This window comes from Trachemys scripta, chromosome 7 (assembly GCF_013100865.1).
Source record: "Trachemys scripta elegans isolate TJP31775 chromosome 7, CAS_Tse_1.0, whole genome shotgun sequence".
Lineage (NCBI taxonomy): Eukaryota > Metazoa > Chordata > Testudines > Emydidae > Trachemys > Trachemys scripta.
This window is the reverse complement of record NC_048304.1, coordinates 86,342,360-86,369,816: the sequence shown is the minus strand read 5'-3', so window position 1 is coordinate 86,369,816 and position 27,457 is coordinate 86,342,360. Positions and strand designations below refer to the sequence as shown.

General features: G+C 41.8%; 1 protein-coding gene across 7 annotated transcripts; it reads left to right on the top strand.

Moving 5' to 3' along the window:
- Positions 1-181: 181 nt before the first annotated feature.
- Positions 182-26,488, top strand: DNAJB12 (DnaJ heat shock protein family (Hsp40) member B12). Of its 7 annotated transcripts, none has more exons than XR_004646491.1 (10): positions 182-377; positions 8,716-8,890; positions 10,381-10,526; positions 15,670-15,855; positions 17,622-17,701; positions 19,480-19,589; positions 21,552-21,724; positions 22,892-23,043; positions 24,487-24,532; positions 24,644-26,488. XR_004646491.1 is itself a non-coding variant. In XM_034776117.1 (10 exons), exons 2-9 carry the CDS (start codon positions 5,718-5,720, stop codon positions 23,011-23,013), a joined length of 1,008 nt encoding a protein of 335 aa, XP_034632008.1. In that variant the 5' UTR covers positions 298-377; positions 5,421-5,717; the 3' UTR covers positions 23,014-23,043; positions 24,487-26,488. The 7 variants fall into 7 exon arrangements, 5 of the variants coding, with proteins under 5 accessions (XP_034632006.1, XP_034632007.1, XP_034632008.1 ...); XR_004646492.1 differs by having other exon boundaries at positions 22,892-23,053; XM_034776117.1 differs by adding an exon at positions 5,421-5,733 and having other exon boundaries at positions 298-377; positions 24,487-26,488.
- Positions 26,489-27,457: the final 969 nt, after the last annotated feature.

Genomic DNA, 27,457 nt, shown 5'->3' with positions numbered 1-27,457 from the left:
TCCCTAGACATTGGAGACGTCGCGTCTCTTCAGTATCGCCTATGGGGTGACCTAGCTTAAGAGTATGCGCTGATATACCAGCCAATACGGTAACTCCGCCGCTACTCCTTCCCACACGGTAACTCTGAGATGTGGGTCTCCGGTCGCTCTTAGAACTTCCGGCAGGGGGCTGCTGCGCGCACTCGGAGGGTGACGCCATCGCCGAGCGCCGGCCCCTCCTCCCGTCTCGGCCACTGCCGCCGCCATGGAGTCCAACAGGGACGAGGCGGAGCGCTGTATTGCCATCGCCGTAGCCGCCATCAAGGCCAGCCAGCCCGACAAGGCGCTCCGCTTCCTGGAGAAGGCCCAGCGCCTCTACCCCTCCCAGCGGGTCCGCGGTGAGCGGGGTCCGGGGCGCGGGGGAGCGGGGCCTGCGGCGCGAACGGCGGCGCTACTGACCTGTCACCTGTACTGCGCCTGCGCACTGAGCCCCGCCGCGCTGGGAATCATGGGACATGGAGTCCTCGCTTGCCCGGCAGGAAGGGCGGCGGGGGTTCCAGTGGGAGTCCCCGGTGGGTAGAACTAGGTTGTGACCGCGGGGAGTCATGCGGGAGCTGGGGCGGAATCGAGACCCTCTGCGTTGGGACAGGAGGCCGAACCCCACTCTACTGGGGCGCGAGGGACTACAGGTCCCAGAGGGCACCGCGCCGTCAGGCTGGGGGATACCAGCCCCCCCCCCACGGAACCCCCCGTCTGCCTCCCCGCCCCCAGAGACCCCGTCGCTCCCCTGCCCCTAGGGAGCCCCCAACGCTCAACTTCCTTCATCCCCCTAGCTCTCCGCCCCCAACCAGCCTGCACACTCGTCCCACCCACCAACAGACCCGCTCCCCATCGCTGCCCCTCCCACCCCAGCCTGTCAGGGGAAAAGGCCAACCTGGCTAATGGGGTGGGGAGGAAACTGCTGTCCTAGCACTGTCCATGCTGCCCTAGCCCTCTGTACCCAGGCATGGGGGCAGCTAATCCCATGTCAGTCCGTATTTCCCAATTCTGTACCTATTATTTTGCTGCACATGTTTGGGGTGATGTTGTCCTCTAACGGCCAAAGGTGTGACAGACCCAAACTGAACTTCTCAATCAGAAGTGAAGGAGGAAACATGGCATGCTGTTACGGTCCTTTCCTCTGTGTAAACTGTGTTCTGAAAATCTTGGTTTACTATGGACCTACAAACGTGTAAACTTCGTATAAAGCTAGACAGTGAAATAACACCAGATTTGGGTGTGTAGAAGTTTGAGTCTAGAACAGGTGATGTTTCACATAATGAGGTATAATAGAGAAATAGAGTCCTTCCTATGCGTAAAGGTCACCTCCTGTTGAGTTGGTTCAGACTTCTTTGGGATGAGCATCTTTGCTCAATATAATAGCCTTTATTTGAAAAATGTTATGTGCTTAAGCTTAGTCCATTTCTTAATAGTGAAAAGACACAATATTTCTGCTGAAAAAAGTCTAATTAATACAGTTTGGTGAAGTATGAAGACACACTTGATAAGCTTCTGAGTGAAATTGTGCTTGGAAAATTATTGGGTCTTAAATATTGTGATGTTAGGCAGATTATATGTGGACATGTGGCTGTGGATTTGAGGGTGTACCTCTGGTGGCGTGTTATTTGGCAACATTTAGGGTCTAGAGTTGCTTCCCATCAAGCTCTCACTTGAGAATTGAGGATTTAAATAATGAAACTCTTCCTGAAAAGTGCTGAGGGAAAAACTGTGGGGGAAAAAGGGAAAGAGAGAGCAGAAATGGCATCATGTTACATAGAAGCTTCACTCAGGAATGGACTGTTCTCCGCTGTTTCAGGAATAGGCAGTAGTGTTAAATAATTACTGGAAATAAAACCACCAGACACTGTGAAGTTCTACCTGAGGGATCTTGTCCCCTCTACTTTTACAGCTTTTTACATAGGGGAAAAGCCTGGAATAACTAATGCCGAAAAACTATTGCTGAACAGCTATTCCACACTGGCTCCTTGTGTATATACTTTGGAAGTGGCTTAACCAAATCCACAAAAAGATACTCTTAGTGCAGAATAAGTGTGTCCACACAGGGAGCTAGTGTGGAACAGCTATTGTGCTTTGAATTCACACCCTAGCTATTTCTCATAAACTTTGCTGTAACTTCCCCATGTAGACAAGACCTAAGGGCATGGCTACACTTGCAGATGTAGAGCACTTTGAGTTAAACCAGCCTTCGGAGAGCGCAGTAGGTTAAGCGCTGCAGTCTGTCCATACTGACAGCTTCAAGCACACTGGCATGGCCACATTTGCAGCACTTGTAGCGGAATTGGGAGCGGTGCATTATGGGCAGCTATCCCAGCATGTAAGTGACTGCAACTTGCTTTTCAATTGGGGGGTAGTAGTGTGTGATAGGGAGTGTGTTGTGTGTATGTGGGGGGAGAGAGAGTGGGTTTTTGCGGGGCTGAGAATATATCAGCATACTCTCTTGTAAGTTCAGACAGCAGCAGACCCCCTCTCTCCCCCCTCCTCACTCTCTCACACACAGCATTCCACAGTAATGGTTGATTTGTCACAGAGCAGATAAGCAGCGGCCTGTCAAACGGATCTTTCAAAGCGCATTTCCGCATTCCTGCAGCAATTCAAAACAATGACAAGAGTGGCCACTTGACTTAAGAGGATTATGGGACGTTTCTGGAGGCCGATCAGAGCACAGTAATGCAACACCGCGTTCACACTGGTGCTGCGGCACTCCAGCGGGGGCGCAGCGAATGTTATTCCTCTCACCGAGGTGGAGTACCAGGAGCGCTCTAGCCGTGGAGTCAGAGCTCTCTACGTGCCTTGCCAGTGTGGACCGGGAGTGAGCTAGTGCGCACGGGGCTCCTTTATTGCGCACTAACTCGCAAGTGTAGCCAAGCCCTAAGTACCACTTACATAGCTTGTCAGCCAATGAAACATAATAGACTTGTAAACAGTGCTTTTTTTGATGGAGGCAGCATGACCAGGTTGAAAGTTTTGTCTGGTTTTATTTTATTTTTTTAAGCAACTCAGAACAAAAAACCCCAATCTTTTAAAAATCCATCTGTCCTGCCACTGTTCCATTGCAATATCTAGTTGGTCCCCCCTCCCCCCAAACACACAATTTAGCGGTTTTGTGGTCTTCGGGGAGCTCATTTTCAGTTTCCCACCCCCGAAAGTAGACAACTAGGACAGAAGCAGAGTGTTAAATGAAAGGTTTGATAAAGTATCCCCTGCTCCTCCCCCCAATTAGAGGCATAATTACATCCGGAGTATGACTGAACAAGTTTATGTTGAAATCTTTGGTAGGGTGGAGGAGGAAAACTTGCTGTATGGCTGCCTCTATCATAATCGGCATACATGGGTAAACTGGAATCCAATTCCTGCATTACCAGATCTTTCATTCACCTAGTAAGGGTAGATGCTTGGAATAAATTCTTAGGTTTAACACACACTAAAACAAAACTTCTACCTGTCCCCTCTGGTTTCGTACTTGCTTCCCACCAGAGCTGTGTGGTGTGATTCCCAGCTCAGATAGACATACACATTCAGGGCCTGCTTTAGCAGGTGTGGGGCCCCACGCCGGGACGCGAATTGTCTCACCTCCGCCCCTGACCCGCCTCCTTCCTGCCCCATTGGATCCCTCCCCAAATCCCTGCCCTGGCCCCGCGTCTTCCCCAAGCACACCGCATTCCTCCTCCTCACCCCTCCCTCCCAGGCTTGCGCTGATCAGCTGTGTGGCGGCGCAAGCGCTGGAGGGAGGGGGGAGAAGCAGGACGCGGCTTTTTTTTTTTTCCACTCCGCCGGCAGCCCCGGACATTGTGGGGCCCTCTTAGGTGCGTGGCCCCATTCCGGGGAATCGGCCGAATCGGCTTAAAGCCGGCCCTGTACACACTTGAGCCAGTGCACTAAAAACAGCAGTGCAGCCACGGCTGCCTAAATAAGTATCAAGGACCTCAGATTGGGTTGTACTTGGGCAGCTAGCTCATGCTGCCATAGCCACTTAGCAGTGTGCTAGCTTGAATATAGCTAGTGTTTGTCTACCTGAGCTGGGTAGACACCTCCCAGCTGTTGTGTAGACATGTCCCTAGAAGTACTGAAACCCAGTAGCAGACAGGGTCTACATATTTTTCCCCTAGAAGAGTCCTTGTGCCTTTGACAGCCCAGAGTGGCCACATTCCACACCTGCTTTACACCCTATCCTAAAGCTGAGGATGCTCTTCAATTGATAAGGGAGACTGAACCCTAGTCTTCTCTTAAAATTTATATCAACCTAGCCACGTCGCTCAAGTTATTCGTAACATGCCTGTTATTTCACAGGTCAGGGTGGGCTTTGAGAGTCACAGAGAGGGATTTGCATGCAGGGAGAAGATGGGATAAAAGACATTACTCAAAAGCTCTGTATTTTGCTACTAACTTTCCAAACTCCCATTGCTTTCTTTCTCCTGGCATCTCTTTTGGCTGTGAGGTCATCTCCCTGTGTTTGTGATATTGTGGTCATGAAGATGACTGATGATGCATTCTGCATCATGATATCACTACAGGACTACAGTGAAGAAGCCTGGTTAGGTGGGAGAAAACAGTCTAACCCTACTTGCCCTTCCCAGTCTACACTGCTGAGATTCTATAAAGTCCTCTGTGATCTAGGCCTGAGGGTGCTACGTACAAGTGATGGTCATCCCCTAATGTCTCTCTGGGGAAGTTGCAATAGACATAATTGCCTTTACTGTTATCCTGAGATTCCATTCGCTGGGCTGGAAGTAGAATTTTCTTGGTTTACAGACCCTAGCTACAGAATTCCCTCATTGAGCATATCCACCAGAGTCCCTCTGCAGCTATCTTTAGGATTCTCTGCAAAGTCTATTCATCTCATTTCTACATTGTTGGGTTTTGTTTGTTTTGTTTTTAAACACATCTTCCTTCTTGCCTGCTTTATTTTGCAGGTGACTATCTGGCCCATTGAACTGTGTTTGTTTAGCTATTTTGAACTATGCAGCATCCCAGATGTGTGTCTGTGTAAGCTTTAGAAATAAATAGTAAACATATGCCTTTGACGTTTAGCAAAATTAAGTGAATAGTTAAAAAAAAAAAAAAAAAAAAAAAAAGAGGAAAGCAATTCTTTTATTGGTATATGTTTATTGTCACTTATGTGAATTCCTGCTCTAAATTTTTTAGACAGAACCAAAATTGGCTTTGATTTCTCAACTTTTTTGAGGGTGGAGGGGGAACTCTTGAGGGGACCATTTGTTTTGGGAACTCTTTCACAGTAGGGAGCTCTAGGCTGTTTGTATGCCTCTCTCTAGTCCTGTGTGGCTTCCTCCCGCAACTGCAGACATGATGAATAGGCTTGTTCTGTTTCTGATGTGATTTTTGCCTTAAGGTTGGTGTTTAACCTTTCTTATCTAATTACCCAGGAAAAAGTGTAATCTTTTTGTGGAAAAACTCATCCTAGAAGCTCTGTTCCAGCAAGAATGGATCACCCTCAGAGATGCCTTGGCTTTCTTGAAGAGTTTTGCTATGGTGCTGATCAGGAAAACAGATGCTGAAGAGTGAATAAATACCAGTTTGCTCATCATGTGTGGGCATCCTGCACCTGGAGCAGTGATACTCAGGCCTAAATATTTGGCTTGGGTAGGGCAGAATAGACAGAAGGCTTATTCAATGTAGAATAATGGATGGGTCAGTGGAAACGGACAGATTAGAGTCCTAGGATGCAAGGAAAGAGGGGTACGTTAATTTTTTTTTTAACGTACCACTTAAAAGTGCCTACTATAACCCCAACCATTCTATTATTGTGTCTCTCACCTTCCCACAGCCCATAGCTGAGTGTAAGCTCTATTTCTTTACATTCTGTGACATGCCTAGTAATACGCTGCTGGGGAGAAATCTTGAAGTCTCTGTAATTACATGATGTTAATTTAGACTTTGTATGGTTAGTCCGATTCCTAAAAATCTCCCTTACAACTCGGTTAGTGAAATCAGTGCTAGCAAAGATCAAAAAGTCATTTGTGTAGACTGTGTGTGTACACTGCCTGGCACAATAATAATAATAATATATAGCTCTTGTATAGTTCAGATTCTGACTTGGTTCTCTATGTGCTATCACTATATAAATTAATTTCTACAATAGTGAATTTTACAAAAGAATCACCACCAGTGATGGAAGCCCTGGCCTAGACAAAGTTTCAGTGGCTTATGGTAGTTTTACAACTGGTAGCTGACTTTCCTAAAACTACTTAATTTGGAAAAATGCATACTAATACATCTGAGGAAAAGTAATCTAAACACACATGCTAATGGGGAGGGAGAGAGCTGGGAAGTAATGCTGACTGAATACAGGGGTAATAATGGACAGCAAGTTTGACACGAGTTTGCAATGTGCTATGGCTGCATAAAAGGGCATTGTGATTTTTGGGATGCATATGCAAAGGAACTATGTTATGGAGCAGAGAAGTAGTCCCAGCATGTGACTCTGCTGCTGCTGAGCCTGGAATTTAACATTCAGCTTTGGAACCCACGTTACTGGAAATATATTGACAAATTAAAGGGAATTCAGAGAACAACAACAAAAAATAAAGGGGGTGGAGGGATTGCCTTTTGAGACCAGATTTAAAGAGCTAAATATGTATAGTTTAACTAAGGAGTAGCATAGGACCATAGATCTACAAATATTTGAGTAGTGTAAATACTAAGGAGGAAGATAAATTTAATATCAAGTAGAATTCTCTGTATAAGAATAGTGAGATGAAATTGAGAGAGAATTTAGACTGTGAAGAAATTTCTCCAGATATTCAATGAGGTATATTAGACTGGAATAGTTTTCCCAAAATAAATATTGGTAGCCTTCTTGCTTCAGACTTTAAAAACAAAACTGAACAACATACCTGAAAATGTAATATAAGAAACACTCCTGCTTTTGTAGAGAGAGGGACTGTCTAATCTAATTGAGATTTTCTGCATTTAACTGGTATGGGAAATGTGAAAAAGAATGAGGCAGCCTATCTGGTGTCACCTGTAAGGTCAAAAGAGGCAGCCTGTAAACTATAATCTATGGGGAGTTTTGGAACAGTCAGATCTATTTAAGAAAGTTTTCTGAAAGAAGAAATATTTTAAGGTTCAGAAGCTCAACAGGCAATTCAGCAAGGTACTTAGCCTCCAGTGTTCTTTGCTTTTTATCCTTCATTCTGTAATGATTCTCTTTATTGGTTGTAGGATTATTGATCTGTTTCTTCTTCCCCAAACATAAACTTTGTGTAGCAGATATGATATCTTAGTTCAGCTGCTGGCTTGCATATGTTGTTTGCTGTTACGTAAAAAATGCAATATCCCCATGGTAGAAAGTCTTAAATGTGCATTCAGGTAGACTCTTGGGCACTGCAGTAGATGGAATGTCCTTCTTTGGTATAGATTCTGGATAAAGGATTGCAACCTCTTCAAGTTACTGATATGTCTGTAAATACTATTTTCCATTTCTAGTTTTATTAAGTGTGTATACTTTTTATACAGTGGGGACAAGCCTTATGAAATACAGAAACTAAAGACTTGAAGAGTTGTCTGCAAAAAGGTGAACATTGCAAAATTAGATGACAAAGTGAATTTGAGTGGTGGTTTTATGCCTGCAGAGCACAATGATCTTCACCTTCCTGCTCTGGCCAATTACGGAGCTGCATTTTTGGGCTGTGGTCTAAATTATTATGTCTGCCATGCCCCAGTCTGAAAGGTGGTATCCATAGCATGGAGCCCTGAGGATGGAAGGGGAGGTTTTAAAGCAGAAGAGCCTTAGAGCAATATACATAAAATACTTGCACATCCCACTCAAGGACTTAAAATGTGAATTTGAAAAACCTCTCTATAACAAATTGAAAAAGAGGCTCTCATAGCTTCCCTGCATCCTGCAAATAAATGAGACAGTACCAAAAACCAAAGTGCTCTTCCAACACATTCTGCTATGGATCTGATGATGTTAGACTTTATAGCCACAACCCCACCACCATCGCTGTGTACTGTGGCTGTCTGTGCTCAAAGGAAGTTATTCAGCACATCCTGTATTTGAATCATTACAGTGTCTCTGGAACAGAGGAAAATTAGAAGGAAGCTTTATTTTTTTCCCCTTTTAACAAATTTGTGACTATCCCATGGGATTGTTTTCTAAACCTTGTAGATAGCAATGTTGTATTGTAACTTACCAACCATTGGGGGACTGAAAGTCAGGAGGTTAGTTGAGTTAAATGAATGGATGTGAAGTTGTTCCCAGGGTACCATTCTCTAAAGGTTGTTATTCATTCCTGAAGATGGAATACAAAGTGGGAAATATTTGTTCCTAAAGGAAAGGCAGAAAAAAGTGAAAATGAGAAAACAAATGTCTAGTAATTTGGGGACCCTGGTGTGACTTCCAGACTCTTGTCTCCCAGGCTGGTAGGGCCTGGGATTGCTGTGGAGGATGTGTGCTTTGCCCCTGCTGAAGTAGTAGTAGTAGTATCAGTAAGCTGTGCCCCCCCTACTTTTGGTTGAGAAGCAGTGAGAACACTGGCATTCCTGGGCTGAAAAGATGGCATCTCTGATGAAGGGGAAAGAACGAATGGAGGATCCTTATGGTTGTGACAGAGATGAAGAGGGATCCCTCTTTCTCAGTGGGTAAAGGGGCAATGTAGCTTCTGTGATTTGGATGATCTCTAAACTTTTCTCTTTTTCAATTGTTTTTAATTTTAGTGCTGATCGAATCCCTCACCAAGAATGAACAATCAGCCAATGGCCAGTCCAAATCCAGGGAGTCCACAAATGCCCACTTTAGGAAAATGAGTGGAGACTTCCCATCAGCCAATGGGGAGGCAGGTGGGGAGACTAGCAAAGGTTACACCCAAGATCAGGTGGATGCAGTTAAGAGGTAGGCAGTCACTGCTTCATTATTCATAGGACAGAATAGTTTGTTGTCCAGTGACATTAATGATCTACCCCAACGGTGTTTGGTTTTATTGCATGATATCAGTCTGTTCTCCAGAGTGTTTCAAAGACATTTAAAACTTGCAGAAACACAGATTTTTTTAATACATGGAGAAACTGTGTGGGATGTGTGTTACTGTAATGACAGACTTTGAATTATCTGAGAATGTTGGGTAATTGGAGAGTTGTTAATGGGCTTATAACATAAAAGTGTTAGAGGGATTTAATAGCCCTGGCTGGAATTGGCTGTCCTGTGCATAAGGTTCCCCCCTCCCACTCCATATGTATGCCTAGTACATTGAGACTCAAATTTCTAGGCACCTTAATTCAGATAATTAATATTAAGTAAACTCTGCCAGTGCACATCAGGCCTGACCTGTAGTGTCTGCTGGTATTCCAGTCCTGAGTCTCTCTTGATGAGAGCCTGATAGTGGTACATTGTGGTGGTTTCCCATGCTATCACACTTCCATGTTGTGATATGCTTAGTAAAACTCCTGCTAAAATTACCTGGAACAAGTTTACCTGGCATGTGCAGTATACTGTTTGAAAACAGGTTTTCAGCTGTCATTTATCCCCCACCCTGTAAATACGAAGAGCAGATAAACTTAATTGTAGACATAATCAGTAGACTCTTTTTTTTTAAAGCTATGGTATGTTTGAATTGCACAAGAACACTCATCTTGAGCTGATTAATTTCTGGATATCTTTACTACTTAATCCGTTTTTTAAGAAGAGTCCATTCTGTTACCTATATCATATTTTAGCTCTGAATTTTTGCAGTCTAGGTGGCGGGGGAGAGAGAACTCCTTGTGGAACTGCTAATGTACCTTGAACAACAGTAGTATGAACCAGGCCACTGTAACATAGGGCTGGATGACCTGAACAGGCTTTTTTCCTTCCTGTGGAAACCTTCAACAGACAATTTGGTCTGTGAATTAATTGAATCTGAGAGAACTGTTTTCCCCCAGATCCTGTCCCAGTGTTTGAGGGATCACTCTTGCTATCTGTCCCTGTTGTTGTGGGGAGCTCTCAAACCATGGACTCAGCTTCCCCTAACCAGCCCCTAGAACCTGAATTTATTGAGTTTCAAGTCATGGTGCGATGTTTGTTAGTTCTGTCAAACCTTTTCTTAAATTGCCTCCACACCAATGCAAGGTGACATTGGGCCACTTGAGGGCGCAGTCATTTTACTGGGTTGACTCATTTGTTCTTTAAGGACTGTAGATACCCTGGTAATAAAAGCACAGGGCAAACAGGTATGTGAAATAAACTGGTTCATACCGAGGAATCAAAATTGAGTAAACCAAAGTTCAGAGGACAATATTAACTGGAATTGGGATGTAGGGATGCTGAAAAGTTGATGCATTCAAAGGTAAGAAGCCTCCTTACCTCAAACTAACTGCCCCTGTCACCTCATTTCTCTTAACTTCTAGGGTAAAGCAGTGTAAAGATTACTATGAAATTCTAGGAGTGAACAGAGAGGCCTCTGACGAGGACCTGAAAAAGGCTTACCGAAAACTAGCACTGAAATTTCACCCAGATAAGAACCACGCGCCAGGTGCTACAGAAGCATTCAAAGGTAAAAACATGTTTCCTATTTCTTGAACTCAACTCCCTCACAAGCTGAAGGTCATGTATTGGGGTGACAATCTAAGTGCAACCTCAGCTAAAAGATACTAAAACGATAAATGAAGGCTGATGAGTGGTGTGTTGTTGATTTCTGAATGTATATTAAACAAAAATAAAGAAGGGACCTTGTAAGCCAGTGGACAAACTTGCCAGCCAGGAAAGTAGAATAAAGCTCCCAAAACAACTGAGTTCATGTCCCTTTCTTCTAGGCTCATTTTATTAACAAAGCTCAAAATAATACAAACACTGGGAAAAAAAGGCCTGGTCCACTTTCCACAACTAACTGCAAAGCAAAAGGACACATCTTTCCCCCTAAGTAGCCCTTCCTGGCTATCTCTTAGGCCTACTGGGAGGAACTTCCTCGGGGTGTTTCCTCAACCCTCGTGTTCAGCAGACTGAGCTAGAAGAAATCCTATACAGTTTTCAGCAGGCAGTTACATGATGCTTAGTCAGCGGACCCTTCTCCATCATGTTTCCTTCCTGGAGACAATAAATGCCCTCAACCTTCCTGGTCTTAAAGGGACAAGCCTTGGAACGGAGAGCAGGGATGTGCACGTGCACCTAAGGACCAGCAACCTGTTACAGACTCATTAGGTTGTGTGGAATAGGAGTCAGTAGTTGGGACAGAAACCCTTGTCTCTTATAACTGCAGGTATCAGAAAGTGCCTTAGTATAACTCTAAATGCACACAGTTTAACTGAATTTATCACCGGGGGGGGCAGGGGGATTGGGAAAAGTGTCTGGCAGAAAACTGTCCTCTTCTGAGCTGGCATCAGAGAAACCAGTTACATAGTTTAAATTCTCCCACCCAATGAGCTTTCCAAGCAGTCCTCTAATAAGACTCCAGATTTCTCAGCAGACACATCAATATTGCAATTAAACAAAAATATCATAAATGGAATTACAATATATAAACCCCAAATAACAAACTCAGTTGTGCACCTGAACCAATTATGTAATTATCACCAGCCAAGATTTTTTTTTAAATCCCCAATAACTTAAAACAAAACATAACTAAATGTAAAGATCCTGATTCTCAGAACCTATGTAGACACTGAAAAGGGAAATTTTCTTGGTAATGAGATCCATTAGGTTGTGGAATAGTTTACCAAGAGAAGCCCCGTCACTTGGAATATTTAAAACTAGACTTAAATGTAGTACTAGAAAACATAATATAGGGAGTCGTTCTGATTTTTAGGGATAAGGGCTAAATTACTGAACTTTCACCTCTAATTTCCGGGATTCTTAATGTTTTCCTTTGTGTTAATGTTGCATCTTAATTTTATCTGTTATGTCAGTCTTAGCAGAAAGAACTAGAAAGCTTGCATTGTCGATTTTCAGGGGACTTTGCAAAGTGAGCATCAATACTCAGCAATCGATTGTGGCCCAGGTAAATACTTGGTGTCACTTTGGGAAAATCAGTAGTGTTACATGAGGAATAAGTTTAGCTCATTATATTAAGTTCTGTAGAAAAGAGCCGTGTGCTAAGAAAAATAGGTTTATTTTTGTGCACATTAAATAGTTGATATCAAATTAGACAAGCCTGACAAAACAAATGCTTGAAAAGGTGGGGTCACTGGCTTAAAAATCTATTTACTAGAAAATAGCTTCTCCTGCCAACATTGTTATTACTGGTTCTGGACGTGATTTTATTATGCCAATGGGAGAGCTCTCTCCTGTCTGCATCGAGCGTCTTCACCTGACGCGCTACAGTGGCGCAGCTGCACTGATGTAGTGCTTATAGTGTAGACTAGCCCTCAGTCTTCTAGGGCCTGAGTTTTCCTATTCCAGAGGCACAGCTGAGTGTGGCCAAGGTTGTTTAGGATTCTGAGGCTGCTGGGAGCCATTTTGGCCTCTAGTGTAAACTAGAGTGACCCCAAAGCTACTAATTCGTGCCTGGGCTGCAGCAGTTACTAAAGGACTGTCCAGCAGCCCAGAATAGCCATCTGCATTCTGACTCTCCCTTCTTCCCCTGTGCCACCCAGGGAACTCCCACCTGCCAGGGGAATATTTTCAGGGAGGTTGGGGTTGGCCTCCAGCTGTTTTCCTGTCCTTTTAGCAGCATGAAAATGGCCAGAACATTGCCTTGAATTGGGACCTGAGAGTTAAGTTCCATCCTTGGTGTCCTTCTCACTCATGAGCACCAGTAATAAAGACTGTGCAAGCCAAATTATGTTCTTGTTGGCACCTGTTCAAATCAGAGTGAAGCCAGTGGGATTGTATAGGTGTCACTGAAGGCATAATTTGACCAGCAGAGTGTTTAATACTGGTGATGTTGGGTAAGAAGAAAGCCACCAAGCTTGATTCTGAGTTTAGGATTCAGAGTAGCAGCTGTGTTAATCTGTATCGCAAAAAGAACAGGAGTACTTGTGGCACCTTAGAGACTAACAAATTTATCGAGTATAAGCTTTCGTGGGCTACAGCCCACTTCATCAGATGCATAGAATGGAACATATAGTAAGAAGATATATATACATTTCATGTTCTCTGAATGTATATATGTCTTCTTACTATATGTTCCATTCTATTCATCTGATCAAGTGGGCTATAGCCCACGAAAGCTTATGCTCAAATAAATGTGTTAGTCTCTTAGGTGCCACAAGTACTCCTGTTCTTTTTGAGTTTAGGATGAGTTTCTAGGGATGCTGAGAAAAAAACCTATTTTTGTTTGTAAATTGAGTAAAATTGATGAGGCATCAGTGAGATAAACGTAGAACTTCAAAATGCTACTTTTACATGTCACTTTTCAAAGTGGAACTCTATTTAAAGTATCATGTCCAGTTTCAACTAGCTAGCTTGTGAGTGAAATACATGAGGTTCCTATGGGGGTTGGGAAGTCTATTTTCAAGTGTATACTACTATGTTATTTGATATTAGGGTATGTGGGTTGGTTTTTTTTTTTTTTTTTTTTTAATGGATAGGCATAAGTTGAGGAGCAAAAGTCAGAGGCAGGGGTTGTTCAGGCCTATTAATTCTTAAATCTATGACTGATAAGTGGATTGCCATTAGCAAATAGTGAGCTGAGCCTCCAGCTACCTGGGAGAGACCTTTTATGCATTGGGTTCAGATCAAATCTGCATGTGCATGCAGACATCCATATAGTGCCTGTCATAAACCTTTCTTCAACAGTTTACTCTTCAATCCTTGAAAAGTGGCAAAAGGCAGGTTTCTTCACCAGTAATCTTAAATAATCATATTTACTGAAGGCTTAGAAGCAAGTTACATGTCAAAACTGCGTTAAGCAAGGTGCACTTTATCCTCCATTACTGGACTATCAACTGTCAGGTTATCTTTCTTCAAAGCCATGTCTCCTTGATTCTCCACTCCATTATGCCTCTGATATTAGCACTCTTGTCATAATGCCCATTAAAGCCCAGCTGTTTGGTTCCAGAGGATGAAGGGGAAAATATGCAGGGCTCTGGAGATTTTAGTTATTTTTTTCTTACACTGATGTATTAGCTGATGCTTTAACATTAATCTTCCCAGTGACATCTGATAAAGTGCTGTTTTGCCTTGAGACTTTTTGTCTTAATCAGTAGTTGCAATAGCCCACATTGTCCCTTGGAGTTCCTATCACTAGCTTTGGCTGACTTTGAGGAAAAAAATTAAACCTGACCACTTTAGCTAAACTTCTGGTTTGGAGTGAGATAGCAGCAATACATTGCAAAATACTTATTGGGAACATAATTGCTAATATCTCTTGGGTTTTAATGTCAATAAAAGTGCATACAGAAAACAAAACCTAGACCTCAGATTCTTCCATTTGAATTGCCTGCCAATGTTCCTTGCACCTTAACTTATACTGGCATAACTTTCCCATGTAGATAAGCCCTCTTGCTGCTCTGGCTACATGTGCATCAACAGGAAAGGAGAAGTTACATGAATCTATCTGAAGGAGAAAGCCTTGCAAAGCTTATGTTGAAAAATCCTCCGTCAACTCCAGTACAATTAGCTTGTCTATATCCTCCTCACTCATAAGTTATCATCTCACACTATGTAGTTGAGGATGAGGAGAGAAATGGACTCTTGCAGAGTCAGGGACAGAAACTCTCAGGTAGATGGGTAGGTAGATAAGGGAGTTGACAAATGGAGGTGTGTAAAGAAAAGAAAATGCAAATGTAGAAGCAAATGCAAATTTAGCAGCAGTAAAGCTGCAAGTAAGCATTCTTCTAGGTTGGTTAGAGTGAGGCAAGAGTGGAAGAAGAGAGTTGGGAAGAAAGGAGGCTGGGGTTTAGTTTCAGTATTTTTCCGTTGTCACAATGCTGTGTAAGCTGTTCCTCTTAATTGTACCCCTTCCCTCTGGCCTGTGGAAATTTCTGAGACCTGTAACCTGCATGGACAAGACCTTTACCCAGGATTTCTTTAAGATGTTTTATTTGTGTGCTTTGGGCCTTTCAGTGATTTGAGCCATATTTTTGGACAATAAACTTGGAATCGCATAATGTCATTTTTAGAGTACATTTTCCAAGTAAAGCCATGCTTCAGTATATATTTTTGCATGGTTTAAGAAGTTAATCTGAAAATTAATCATTGCAAGAAAAAAAAAAGTACTCTGCAGAGTCAGGAACAGACTAGGGGAGGTAGATAGATAGGGGAGACCTGAAGAAGAGCTCTGTGTCGCTCAAAAACTTGTCTCTTTCACCAGCAGCAGTTGGTCCAGTAAAAAATACTACCTCACCCACCTCATCTCTCAAGTAAAAAAATAACTTTTAAACTCAGTAGAATGTGGAGTCAGTAATCTTGACAGTATCCTTCCAGGAATTTAGAGTTTTTGATTCATCTGGAAGGATATCTCTGTCACCCCAGGATTTGAGCAAAGTAGCACTGTGTGTATGGATCCTGGTTTGAGTTAATCAAGGTCTCAATCATTTTATCAAATGGCCTTGTCCTCATCTTCTATTTACATCCAGCCTAGAGATGCATTCCTCTAATGATCAGGGATGTTAAGTACCCTTTTAAAGAGGTTGAATAGTTGACAATTTAATCTATGTAATGGGACCTGTCAGTTTGCAGGTGCGAAACTTCTTCAGAAGAGGGGAATGTATTACCAGGAGAAATAGGCTAACTGCACTTCCTTTTTGCCAATATTTCAGCCATTGGTAATGCATATGCAGTATTGAGCAACCCAGAGAAGCGGAAGCAATATGACCAGTTTGGAGATGAGAAAGTCAACCCTTCAAGACATGGACACAGTCACACAGACTTCCACCGTGGATTCGAAGCAGACATCTCACCTGAGGATCTCTTCAACATGTTCTTTGGTGGTGGATTTCCTTCTAGTAAGCCTATCAAGTTTTAATCTGCTCTGTAGGCAGGGGTGGTTCTATTCGGCTATCTTTGCTGCCACTCTTGTGACAGAACAATAATGCAGTAATGGTTTATTGGCAGCCTGTGGTGATACTGAGAGCTGTGTTCCTCTCAACAGCTGAAGTAGATGAGAGTTCTCCTTACAAGTGACTGTTCGTTACTGATGTAAACATCTCAGTTTCCTAAATGTTTAAAATTAGAGCTCTGAGAACTCAACCCACTGGACAAATAGCTTGTTGAACCAGCAGGTAGTGTCATCAGAGCTGGAATTCTTAGGACCCTCAAATGGATTTTGCATATTGGTCATATTCACCTTTTTTTAATTTGTCTTAAACATTTTTTTAGTTACTTTTTTACACTAGTTTTACAAGCCTGTTTTGAGGATGTATTAAAACCCCCTTCATCAGAATAAACATACTAATTTCTAGGCCACTAACCACCAAGAAGAGATCTCTCACCCACATTGCTTCTTCAACATCTGCTGTGCTGCACAACTAAGACACTAAAACTAGCAGGTATCAGTCTCCAGTTCTTTCACCCTACTTTCCTATCTCTCCCATCACAAAAATCAATCAAAATATTTGTATGTGTGTGTATAATATATATATATATATATATAAAGGAGGTGTTGAGTAGTCATGGCCTCCCCCTGCTAGCCAAATCTGACTATAGTTAACTTTTAGGGATTTCTCTAGAACATGATTTAAATTTGTTCAGACTGAAATTAAATCTGTATAAATTGATCAGGGCAAGGAGTTGTCTCCCTAATTTCCTTTGTACACCATTTAATGGTCACCATTTTTTCCTTTTACAAGCACATAAAGTTACTGTGTTGTTCCCTCTCCTAAGTAGAGGAATTACCTGTGGAATAGCACAATAACATTAAGTACTTGCAGAGGCATTTGTAAAGCTTTTACTAGTATTCATTATACTAGCTGTAATGGAATAGGTGTTTGAGTGAAGGAACCACTGAGATAACTGAGAAAGATGAATATTGGGGTTTGTTTATAATTTCTTCTTCCCCATTACCTTGTGAATTCATAAACAGGTTAATAGTAAGGCTACTTCTATTATTCAAAACTACAGCTAAGTAAAGATGACAGATGTAGGAACTCTACACTTAATTATAAAAGAGAGCCATTTTTTTCTGATCAGGAAACTAGGAAAAAATATTATTTTATTTATAACGTCTTAGTTTTATAATCTAAAATTCTACACCACACAGTACTGAAGAGACCTGCACAATGTTTCCACCTACCCTGAAGTCCTCCAGTTTGGCTACACAAATAATGTGGACCACCCACCAATTACCCTTCAGGCAGGTCTACTTGGCACTCTCCCACCTTGGGAATAAGTCTTTTCTGATAGTAACATTGTTCAGTTTAGGACTTACCGCTCATTTCCTAAATGCTTACCAGGCAGTGAATTCCAGATTCTTCCTTAAAAAAAAAAAAAAAAAAATCTTTTTATCATCCCTGTTGAATTGGTGTTCACCCTCACAGCTTAGCCAACCCTGTCAGGTACATTTTTTTAAAGATGCCTCCATTATTATTTTCTAAAGTGATGCTGCAATGTCATTACTTGGTGACACTTGGCTAAAACTCCAACCAACATCACAGGGTGGCTTAGGTGAACATTTCTGAATTTCATTGTGATTTGTCTATGCCTAATCTTCCCATGTGCTGTCAGAATGTCCCAGTGTTCTGGATTCTTTTTAATGGATTTCTTTTGCCCACAGGTAATGTTCACGTATACAGCAATGGCAGGATGCGATATACCTACCATCAGAGGCATGACAGACGAGAACATCAGGGTGATGTAAGTGGAGACGAGCAAGGGGAAAGTTAAAAGGCTTTAATGTGTGCAACCCAAAAAACAGGTTGCTGTCGTAGCGATTGTATTAAATTGGCCACCTGGTTTTCCATTTTCCTAGATAAGTGGAGTGCTTTTCTATTGTTGTGTCAAGTGAGTTTATTTTTTTCTATCAGAGTTGCCTGTTTCACTTACTTATAGTTGAATTTCCATGACTTTCATACATATGCAGATGCAGCTTATCAGACTGGATTCCATTTACACAATGGGAAAATAAATGTCATTTTCTGTTTGGCATAGCATCATATTGAAATAAAATTGTAGCATCACCCAAATGCAGCATGAACTGAAATTTCTTTTTTACCTAAACACTTAATTCCAAAAGTCAGATTTCTCTTGAAACAATGAGCAGAAATTAACTGAATAGTGGAGGGTTTATCCACCTTATATGTGAGTCCTCATAACATCTACACCCATTCCTCCTTATTTTGCTACCCAGGATGTGCTGCTGGTGGCATGATGCTACAGTGTTAACTCATCAGGCCTATTTGAAGCTGTTATAATCTAAGAATGCCAGAAAAATAACCAGGGTGTTGTGATCATGATCTTAGAGGGGGATGGTTAGTCAAAACATCTGACTTATTCAATGACTTTCCTATACCTAAATGTTCTCAGGCACACTTTGTGAACCAGACCTGTTCAACATGTGAACTCTCACAGAATGCAAAACCAGAGTGGTTGAGAAGGGATCTCCAGACTTGATGAAACCAAGAGACAGAAAATTTAAAGATTTAAACATCTACCGATTTTTCTTTTGTCCCCAACCTCTGTCCGAACTCTGAGATTTCTTGCTTCTGAATCTCAAATTACCATGCCACTACCTTTCCACTGAGCACCGGACAGGACAGGACTTCTGTAGGGCTTCTAATCCGTTCTCCTCTTTAGTTAGTCAAGGAAGACACTTTTATAGTGACAGGAGGCATTTCTGTGCCTCTGTCACAGAGGCCAAATGTGCTGCTTCTGCAATGCTCCCAGCCCCATCTGGCTAAGGAAATGAGACAGAGGGACCATGGAGCTAACCCAGATCTCTTTCACGGCAGTGTAGACCATTAATACAGTATATATTTTTAAATGCTATTGGGTGTTTTTTCTTAGGTCTTTGGGGACAGATGTTCTGCACTAGAGTGGGGAGGGAATTTAAGAGGTGAGGCAGAAAGGGACGCAAACTCATCTTGCATATCATTGTAAAAGGGGAGCACTTTCTAAAGAATCTATCTAATGCTGTGGTACTAGTCTCTACAGACTGACATGGATATGAAATGCGCATTAGCAACTGTCCTGGAAATCTTTAAATATAACAATGACATGAGTCCTTCCAAACTCACATTCAAGACTTTTTTTTTTTTCTTCACCCCCCCAAAAAATGTGATGGTGATTTGGGATGTGTAGGATGGCTTTAGCACTTTCAGGTGTGCTTTCAAAGTAATGCTCAGGGATTTAACCCCATGACTGCCATTACTGCTGGTGGAAATCACTGGACAGCAAAATCCCCACAAGCTGCTTTGGCAATGTTCTTTTGACTCATTTTTATTTTTAAACCCCATCGAACCGTTAGTCCTGTTGCCTCTTTGACTAATGCAGAATGCAAAACACAGTTCCCACTCACATCAGTGGGATCAAGGGCACAGTATGATTGGGTTTGCAAGGGAGGGTGAGATGCTAAATAGTTCTATGCATGTAAACGTATTGATGACATTCCATTGTATATTTCTGTTCCCCCTCAGGGTGGCCTTGGGTTGTTTGTCCAGCTGATGCCTATTCTCATCCTGATAATTGTTTCAGCTCTCAGCCAGATGATGGTCTCCAGCCCACCTTACAGTTTGAGCCACAGGCCGTTAGTACCCATAACTCTCATATATATTTAGCTTGGGGGTGGGCTGGGAGCAGGGGGAGCAATTGGAAACAAGAATTGGCTGTTAGTGGTTGGGCTCTTTGTGTTTTATTTTCACTTTTTGGTATGTTTTCTTGCCTTTCTTTTCCTAATGTTCCTCTTGCTTTCACGTGACCCATAACATTATGTAACACCTGTAATTGTTGAGAAGGATGACTTGGAGATCTGCCAGCACCCATTATTGCAGCCAAGAATGCTAGTTCAATGAGCAAAAATAAACCTTTTTAATCCCATTTTTCTTCTTTGAGTGGCTCTTCATATTCCCACTTCTGGATATTGTGGCACCTCATGGGGCCTAACAATAGAACCTTCTCCAAGAAGCAGCCATTAGAGCACTCACGCGCCCCTTCCTACCTCTCCTGTCGGTGTCTCTGAATGTTTTGAGGATAAGGTTATATAAGAAGGTGCAGTGCCCTCTAGCACCTCAGTTCCTTCCATCTGCTGTGCCAGATGGACATGAACTACTCCAGTCCATTCGGATCCAGTTTTTTTTCCATTCTTGCTGTCATAATTTAGTTAAGTGATAAATACAGATAGTTTAGTTATTTAGTAGCCCAGTTCCGGGTTATGTTGGGACTGAAGAAAAAGAAGCTGGGATTCAAGAAATGTTCTTCGTGCTCGGCTGTCTTCCTGGCCTCGAATAGCCACGTTAGGAGACTGAAATGCCTGGTGGCATGTGTCTGAATTGTATTGCTTGTCTAACTTTAGGTTATAAGCTCCTCGGGTCATGTTATTCCTCTGGTTTCTACAGTACCAGGCAGACTCAGGAAGGTCATCAAATGATAAATACTATGTTTCTCTTCACATGTGCCCAAAATCTAGTCTCCTTTCTTGACATAACACCCAGGCATGGGGCTCAAGCTTGTGAAGAACCAAGGGCTCTGTTTTGAGTAGCAAGAAGGGTGTGCTTAGGTTCCCCTTTTTTCAAATTACATTAAGCTAAACAGGAACAAGACACTCTTGTTCTGAAATAAATGTGCCCACACATGAAATTAATCAGGAACAACTCCGTGTTTAGACAAGCCCTTACATTCCTCAGTAGGTACACCTAGATATACTAAGTATCTGTACATCTACGCTGTCTGAAGTGTCTGGTCAGTGAATCAGAAGAGAATACCCTTTTGGAGGTATTCTGTGTCCTGGCACTGTCTTGAATAAAGAGGGAAGGAATTGGGGAGGAAGAGGATATGGGGAAAGGGGAATCTAGCTCCTTTCCTGCAGCAATAGTGGATGCTGCAGCATGTGGCTAGGTAGAGCAATGTGCCCTCTTGGGGTTAACAGTAATCTGCAGTGAGAGGAGCTGAGGGTCTGGATTCATCAAGCAGACAGTCTTATTGAGCAAGCTTAGCTATCAGCTGTGTCTTTGTTCTACTTTGACCTACATTCTGACTTCATTCTGTGAACAAATATATTTCTGAAATACTGGTTTGTCTTAGTCTTCAGCTCGAGATCCATCAGCTTCAGAGATTCATAACCAGACACAAACAGCATCTTTGGGGCACATCCTGAAGGAGAAGGGCCGTATATTTGGGAAGGAAGTAGCAAAAAGTATTTCAAACACTAGCTGCTGAGGAGCTGTTGAAGATTGTAATGAGCACTTAATTCTAAAACATGTATGGAGTCCTCTGGCAGTCAACACCCAAGCTACCCCAGTGTTCTGAAGCACACCCATGTAGCTCAGGGAAGAATTGATTGGTTGGCTAGGTAGGTTTTATTTCCACCTGGTAGAATGTTCCACTATGTCCGTTCCACCAGAGATAAAACTCTCCTTACCAAAACAGCAAGTGTACAGGAAGGATATGTCCTTTAATAGATTAATAATGCATATTAGCTGTTGCTTGTCCAATAATTTCTACTTTGTGTTTGAATAACATTTACTATTTTGGCTTTTTCTCCCTGAACTAGGTCTGTGGGTCACATACACAGGAGAGTGACGGAGCACTTGAAAGTAGCTTACTATGTAGCTGAGAACTTTGCAGAAGAGTACACTGGTACAAATCTGAAAAATGTTGAGAGGAGCGTGGAAGACGATTACATTGCAAACCTTAGAAATAACTGCTGGAAGGAAAAGCAACAGAGTGAGTGGAATGGTGGGAGGAATGGAAACCTTCTGAGGCCACTTTCTTAAAAGTCTGATTTGTTTTAGAAAAAAGTCCTTAAGTAGGAACTGAGATACGTAAATCGCTGATAGTTCAATCATAATTTCCTTGCTGTGTAGAACCTGAGGCAGCCCATTGGCCCTGTGTCTGCAATGGTTTGATGACAAATCGGTCACCTCTGTCCTGTATAATTTTTTTAAACAATAATATTATAGAAATGATCAGTGTAGCAGCTCCATTCTGTGGAGCTCCTTTGCCATGTCAGTGGGATATGAACAGAATTCTCTGATTTCCTGAGGAATCGGGAAGGTAGGGCCAGGAGACTCTCAGGAGTTTCCTGATGTTTCCTTATTGCCTTGGGGTTATCCTGTCATTTTAGAACAAAGTGATTTAGTGCTTACGAAGCATATATCTTTGCAGTCCCGTTCAGTCTAATGAGCCATATCAGAGAGTCTACAAGGTAAAAAATGGAATCCTCTTCATTTTTTTTTTTTTTATGACTGTTTAACTTTCAAGGTTTATCATCAAAGATAACATTTTATTGACTCCACCCTCGATTGGCCCCTTTCTCAAATGACTGTATGATAGTTGATTACAGCTGCTTTGAACTAATGCCCAGTTTGGGATTTGTGTGCAAATATATTGGCATTGTTGTTTGTATGGGAGCAAAAAGAGATTCCAAAGCTTTCTTGGATCCCCACAACATGCAAACTGTCTTTCTGACCAAGAAGTGCTGAATGTGACACCCTGACATTGCTATTCTGAGTCAGCCAAAGTTGTTGCTGCAGAGCGATGCAATAGACCAAGCTAGCGTGATAAACTCTGATCCACCGTATTTCTTCTTTCCCACACTACCAGGCTACCCCTTATGTTACTCATTTAATGCACACTAGGGCTACTTCCAGTTCCCAGCACATATCTAAAACTTTCAATGAGCCATTGAAGGCCTGTTGACAAAGATCACTTTTGTTCTGTTCCAAAGGACATCAGGTATTCCCTACCCTCTCACTGTACTTCATCTGGCCCTGAAGAACTTGAGGCCAGATCCTTTTCCCATTGAAATCAATAGGATGTTGAGCAGTTGATACATCACACTTCACATCTTGGTGAATGATTGTTTTTAATGTTGGAATTTTTCCTTTTCAGAGGAAGGCTTGCTTTATCGAGCACGTTACTTTGGAGATTCAGATTTGTATCAAAGAGCACAGAAGATGGGCACCCCAAGCTGTAGCAGACTGTCGGAAGTTCAAGCCTCCATGCATGGATAGTAACTACTAGACCACTCAGCGGAGGTCTAAGTACGAGCCGGTGATTTTCCTGTGACACTGAAGCATGACACATCAATGATTTTCATACTTATTTAAATCTCTGAGATCTAGATCTTCATGTGTCTCTCCTCTCAATGTGCATGTGTAACAAGGAGAAAGCATAACCCTCTGTTAAGCATATACACCTTCACTGGGATGGTTGGTTTAATTTGCATGCCAGCACCTCAAATGCTCTTCCAATTCACATCTGTTTCTTAGCATTGCTGGTGTCAGCTCTCTGGGAGCAAAGTGAAAGGCCTGGGCATGTTTGCAAGTCAACTGAGTTCTTGTCAAGCATCCATTTGAGACAATGTCACTTTTTGCTTTGTCTGGTCAGAAGTTGTTCCCCTTACCAAGCATTTATCAGATTGGGCAACTGGCAGTCACATTTCTGTAGCCAGTTTTTGTTGCTCTGTTGCCTATTTTATTGTACCAGGGCACTTGAAGAAATATGATCACAGGGAAGAGATTTCTGTAAGATAGATGTTTCTTGTCCCTCTGCCGTCTTCCCTAGACACTCAGTGAAACCAAACCAAACTCTCACTGGATGCAGCAGGTTGTAGAGGTAACTTACTTCATTGAACTGGGGGTCAAGGGGAAGCCAGCTGTGAGTGCTGGAGACTCATGGTGTCTTCACAGCACAATAGCATGGTAAACCTGATGAATCAGAGTGGTGTGGTGGCAGTTCAAATGGCATAAAAGAAAGTAGCACTAGATTACTCAAAGGAGGACTGTGTGCAAATAAATTTAAAATTTGGCCCAGGGTTGGAGTCTCTTCTCTCTGTCATATTAGGTCTGATTTTTTGCAAAGGCAGGAGGCTTCACCCATCAGCATCTAACAGGATGAATGTGAAACACACAGGCTTTCCCCATCTCTCACAGATTTAATTAAAAGCAGGGGCTTTTTAGAGGGGAACAAAATGAGACTTTGCACCATATTTTCAGATGCACGCACACCCATTACACCTTAGTTATCTTGTATGTCAGACATCTGGTCACCTAAGTTGTGTACCCAAGTAAGTTAGGAGGGCTAGGGTTAGGTTTTTTGTTTTGTTTTTTGGCAGGTGGCACACATTTGAAAATTTGGTCCTTAATGTCAGTTCTGAGCTCAGGTGTCTGCCATTTTTGAGTGTCTTGCATTTGGGATTTTTCTTTTTTTTTTTTTTTTATATATATGTCCTGTACCTTGTTTTGATAATTGTTCCTCTTATTAAATGGAAATATTTTAATTAATTTTGTCACTCTCTCTCTAACTCAGCATATCTCTGTGTATCCATGGTCTAATGAAGAGCGTAGCTGTAAAACAAAGAACTACTTTAGCATTTTTCAGTTAGACATGTTACCTGTAATTTGGGGAGGTGGGTGGGAAAGGTGTTTTGTCTTAAATGGTTATCATGGATTGGAGACTGACACAGTTACCACTTTTATTCCCAGACTCTTGAAATGCCTGAAGACTTTTGGCGAAGTGCACTGAGCCAAGGTGACAGACTTTATATTTAAAGAATCAAACCTTAAATTAAAATGGAATTGGAGAATTAGCAACGCACAACTGCCCTCTCTCTTCTCTCTCTCTCTCTGTCTCCAACGTTAGATGCAGCAGGCAGCAGTTAGGAAATAAAGCTGCCTGTCTTCTCCCCTTCTTTCCAACACCACTAGAATGCGACAGTCTAGTCTCTCCTAGGATACAGCAACCACGAGAACAAGTGTAGAGTATAAAAACAAACTGCAGCAAGCCATGAAGCAGAAGGAGACCCTTCCATGATTGCACTGGGCACTTCGAACGGAGAGAGAAATTGGAAGATTTTTTTTTTTTATTTTTTTTTTAGGACTAAAAACCAATTAATAAGAAAAGAATCTATCTATTTAGAATTAATTTATAGCTATATGTATGTTGTACTTTTAAACTATGCAGGGATTGGATTAAATTATTTAGTTTTCTGCCCAATTTAGTAAACTGTAAAGTGTGAACTCTAACCTGTTTTGGGGGGCTGTGCAGCCCTGTAGACCTATCCAATTTCAGGTCGTCATTTGATGATACTTTGCATTTATTTTATTTTTTTTATTTTGTTGAGGAAAATACAATTTTGTGACTGAGTTTTTTTTATAAAAGAATCTCTAAATCTGTAGAAAGATTTCTTAAAATTGACCAGACCTCTGATTTGTTTTTGCTGTATTGATTTAATTGGTGGCAGTCAACAGTGTTGGATTCTTGTACAGCAAGGAGAGGATTGTCATAAATGGTCTTAGCTCATCAGTGTTAAATTGGTTTATGTGTGTGTGTAACTTTTTTTTTTCCAGAGTCTGCTTTATTTCTGCCTTGTAATCAGTGTGCAGCATTAGTTCTGTAAACAGGGCCTGCCAGGAGCTATGTCCTTTTGTTCTTATCTTTCCTAAACTCAGAGTTCCTCATCCAGCAGACTGCTAACTGTAATAGGGCTGTTACCTTGCCATAACACTTCTGATGTTTCAACCTGTATTGAAATCCCCCAAAACAGAGTCTTTGATTCTGGTGAAAAGTTTTGGTGGGGAGATCAGAAAGAGGGGGATGGTTAATCTTCGGTTGCTTTACGTGCTATACGTTTTACCCATTTTTTAGCAATGGTTTTGCCCATCATGCATTTTAGAAGAAGAAATGATGCTGCTAAAAACCTTGGGGTACCTGCTTGAGTAAGCAGGACCTGGATTAGAGCAACAGGATAGCGCTCAAGGTTATTCTAAACCCAGTGCATCTCTTTGACATATGAAGTGAGAGAGGCAAAAGTTGAATGAGCTAAGTTACCATTAATGGCATAAACTGGATTCTTCTCTACCCTGATGTTAATTTTTGCCTGAAGACGTTTCCTATAAGAACAGTTTTCAGAGTTCCCTTATGGTGGAATTTATCAAAATAGCAATGGCTGCCAAGTAAGGTGGTAAGGGGGTGGGAGAAAAGTGAAAGGCCAGATGGTTTTATTTCTGTTTGTTGTTTGAAATTGACCAGCTCTATTTTTTAACTGGATATTTATGTAGCAAAATGGTTCTGAGCCCTCCTGTTCATTGCAAGCCTTACTATCCACTACTGTGATGTATCTGATCGGATTTCAAGTTTTAAAAGATATCCCCCAGGTCTTTGGAGAGGGATATGGTGGAAATAAAATATTTTGGAATAAATGCTGTTTACAGAGGCACATGAGCTACCCACATTAGGAGATGTTGGAGGGGAAATGTGAGAGACAACTCATGTTTGCAAAAGGTGCTGACATCTTTCAAAATGGCACTCCTGCTCCAGTGCCCATCCAACCAAATCTTTTGATTTCTCAAGTAGATATCCATGGATGGTAAGCGCTATGTGCAATAAAGCATAGATCCTAAAGGATACTCACAGAATCTGTATTTCTTGATTTAGAATTAATTATACAATTGTACATCTATAAATAAATGTTTATTATGTGAGAGACTCTGACTTTGTTTGTGCCACTCAGGGTCTGCTGTGTTGTGTGCTGACAAGTAATTAGTGGGGAAACAAGTCAGAGATGAGGACAGTAAAAACAGTTACAATTTCTGACATGTCACCTGTGAGACTGAGGAATGCACCCTAACGATGAATTATGCTGAGTGGATGCAGGACACTTTTTCTGCTGAACACACTGCTGCCTTCCAAGGTTGGCAAAGTCCATTTGTCAGTGACAATGGGGATTAAACATTCTGCAGGCACAAACAGCATGAGCCGGAGAGCTTTCTAGTATTGTTTGTGGAAAGCTACTGTATACTAAAAATTAGAATTTAAATCATCCGATCTATCTAGTTTGTGGGGAATTATCCTGTAAATTTGAATATGCCAGTTTTCCATACAAAGTCCAGTTCTGCCATTAGCAATTTCATCCTCCCTCAATGGTTTTTTGTTTGTGATAAATGTGGTTTTAAAAAAACAAAAAAACACCATGTAGATTCCCCAAAAGGAGCCAGAAATTTCTGAATATTAAGTCAAGCTGTAATATTTAAATATCAGGATTGAGATTTTTCAAAGCTGACTCTGGGATTTAGACACAACTACCATTAACTTCAATGAGAATTGGCTGTTCAGATTCCATAGGTGGCTTTGAAAATATCAAGCCAGAGCTCCTGTAAGTTGCAGAGGGAAAGGTATGACCTTTGGTAGAGAAGGGACCGTTGTAGTTCTGTGTTATAACTTGTTTCAACACTTCTGAGCCACCCATTACAAGTATCTTGCTGCTGAATGACTAGTTAGTTTGCAGAAGAAGAAACTCCCTCAGTAAGATACTGCTCTTTTGCCTTGGGCTACAGCATTTTACTAGTGCTATTATATTCAATAACAGTGAGCACTTTAAAGAACAAATATTTAATTACCAGCAGTTCAGCATTCATGAACAACCTGACAATAACAAATCAGTACCACTATATGATA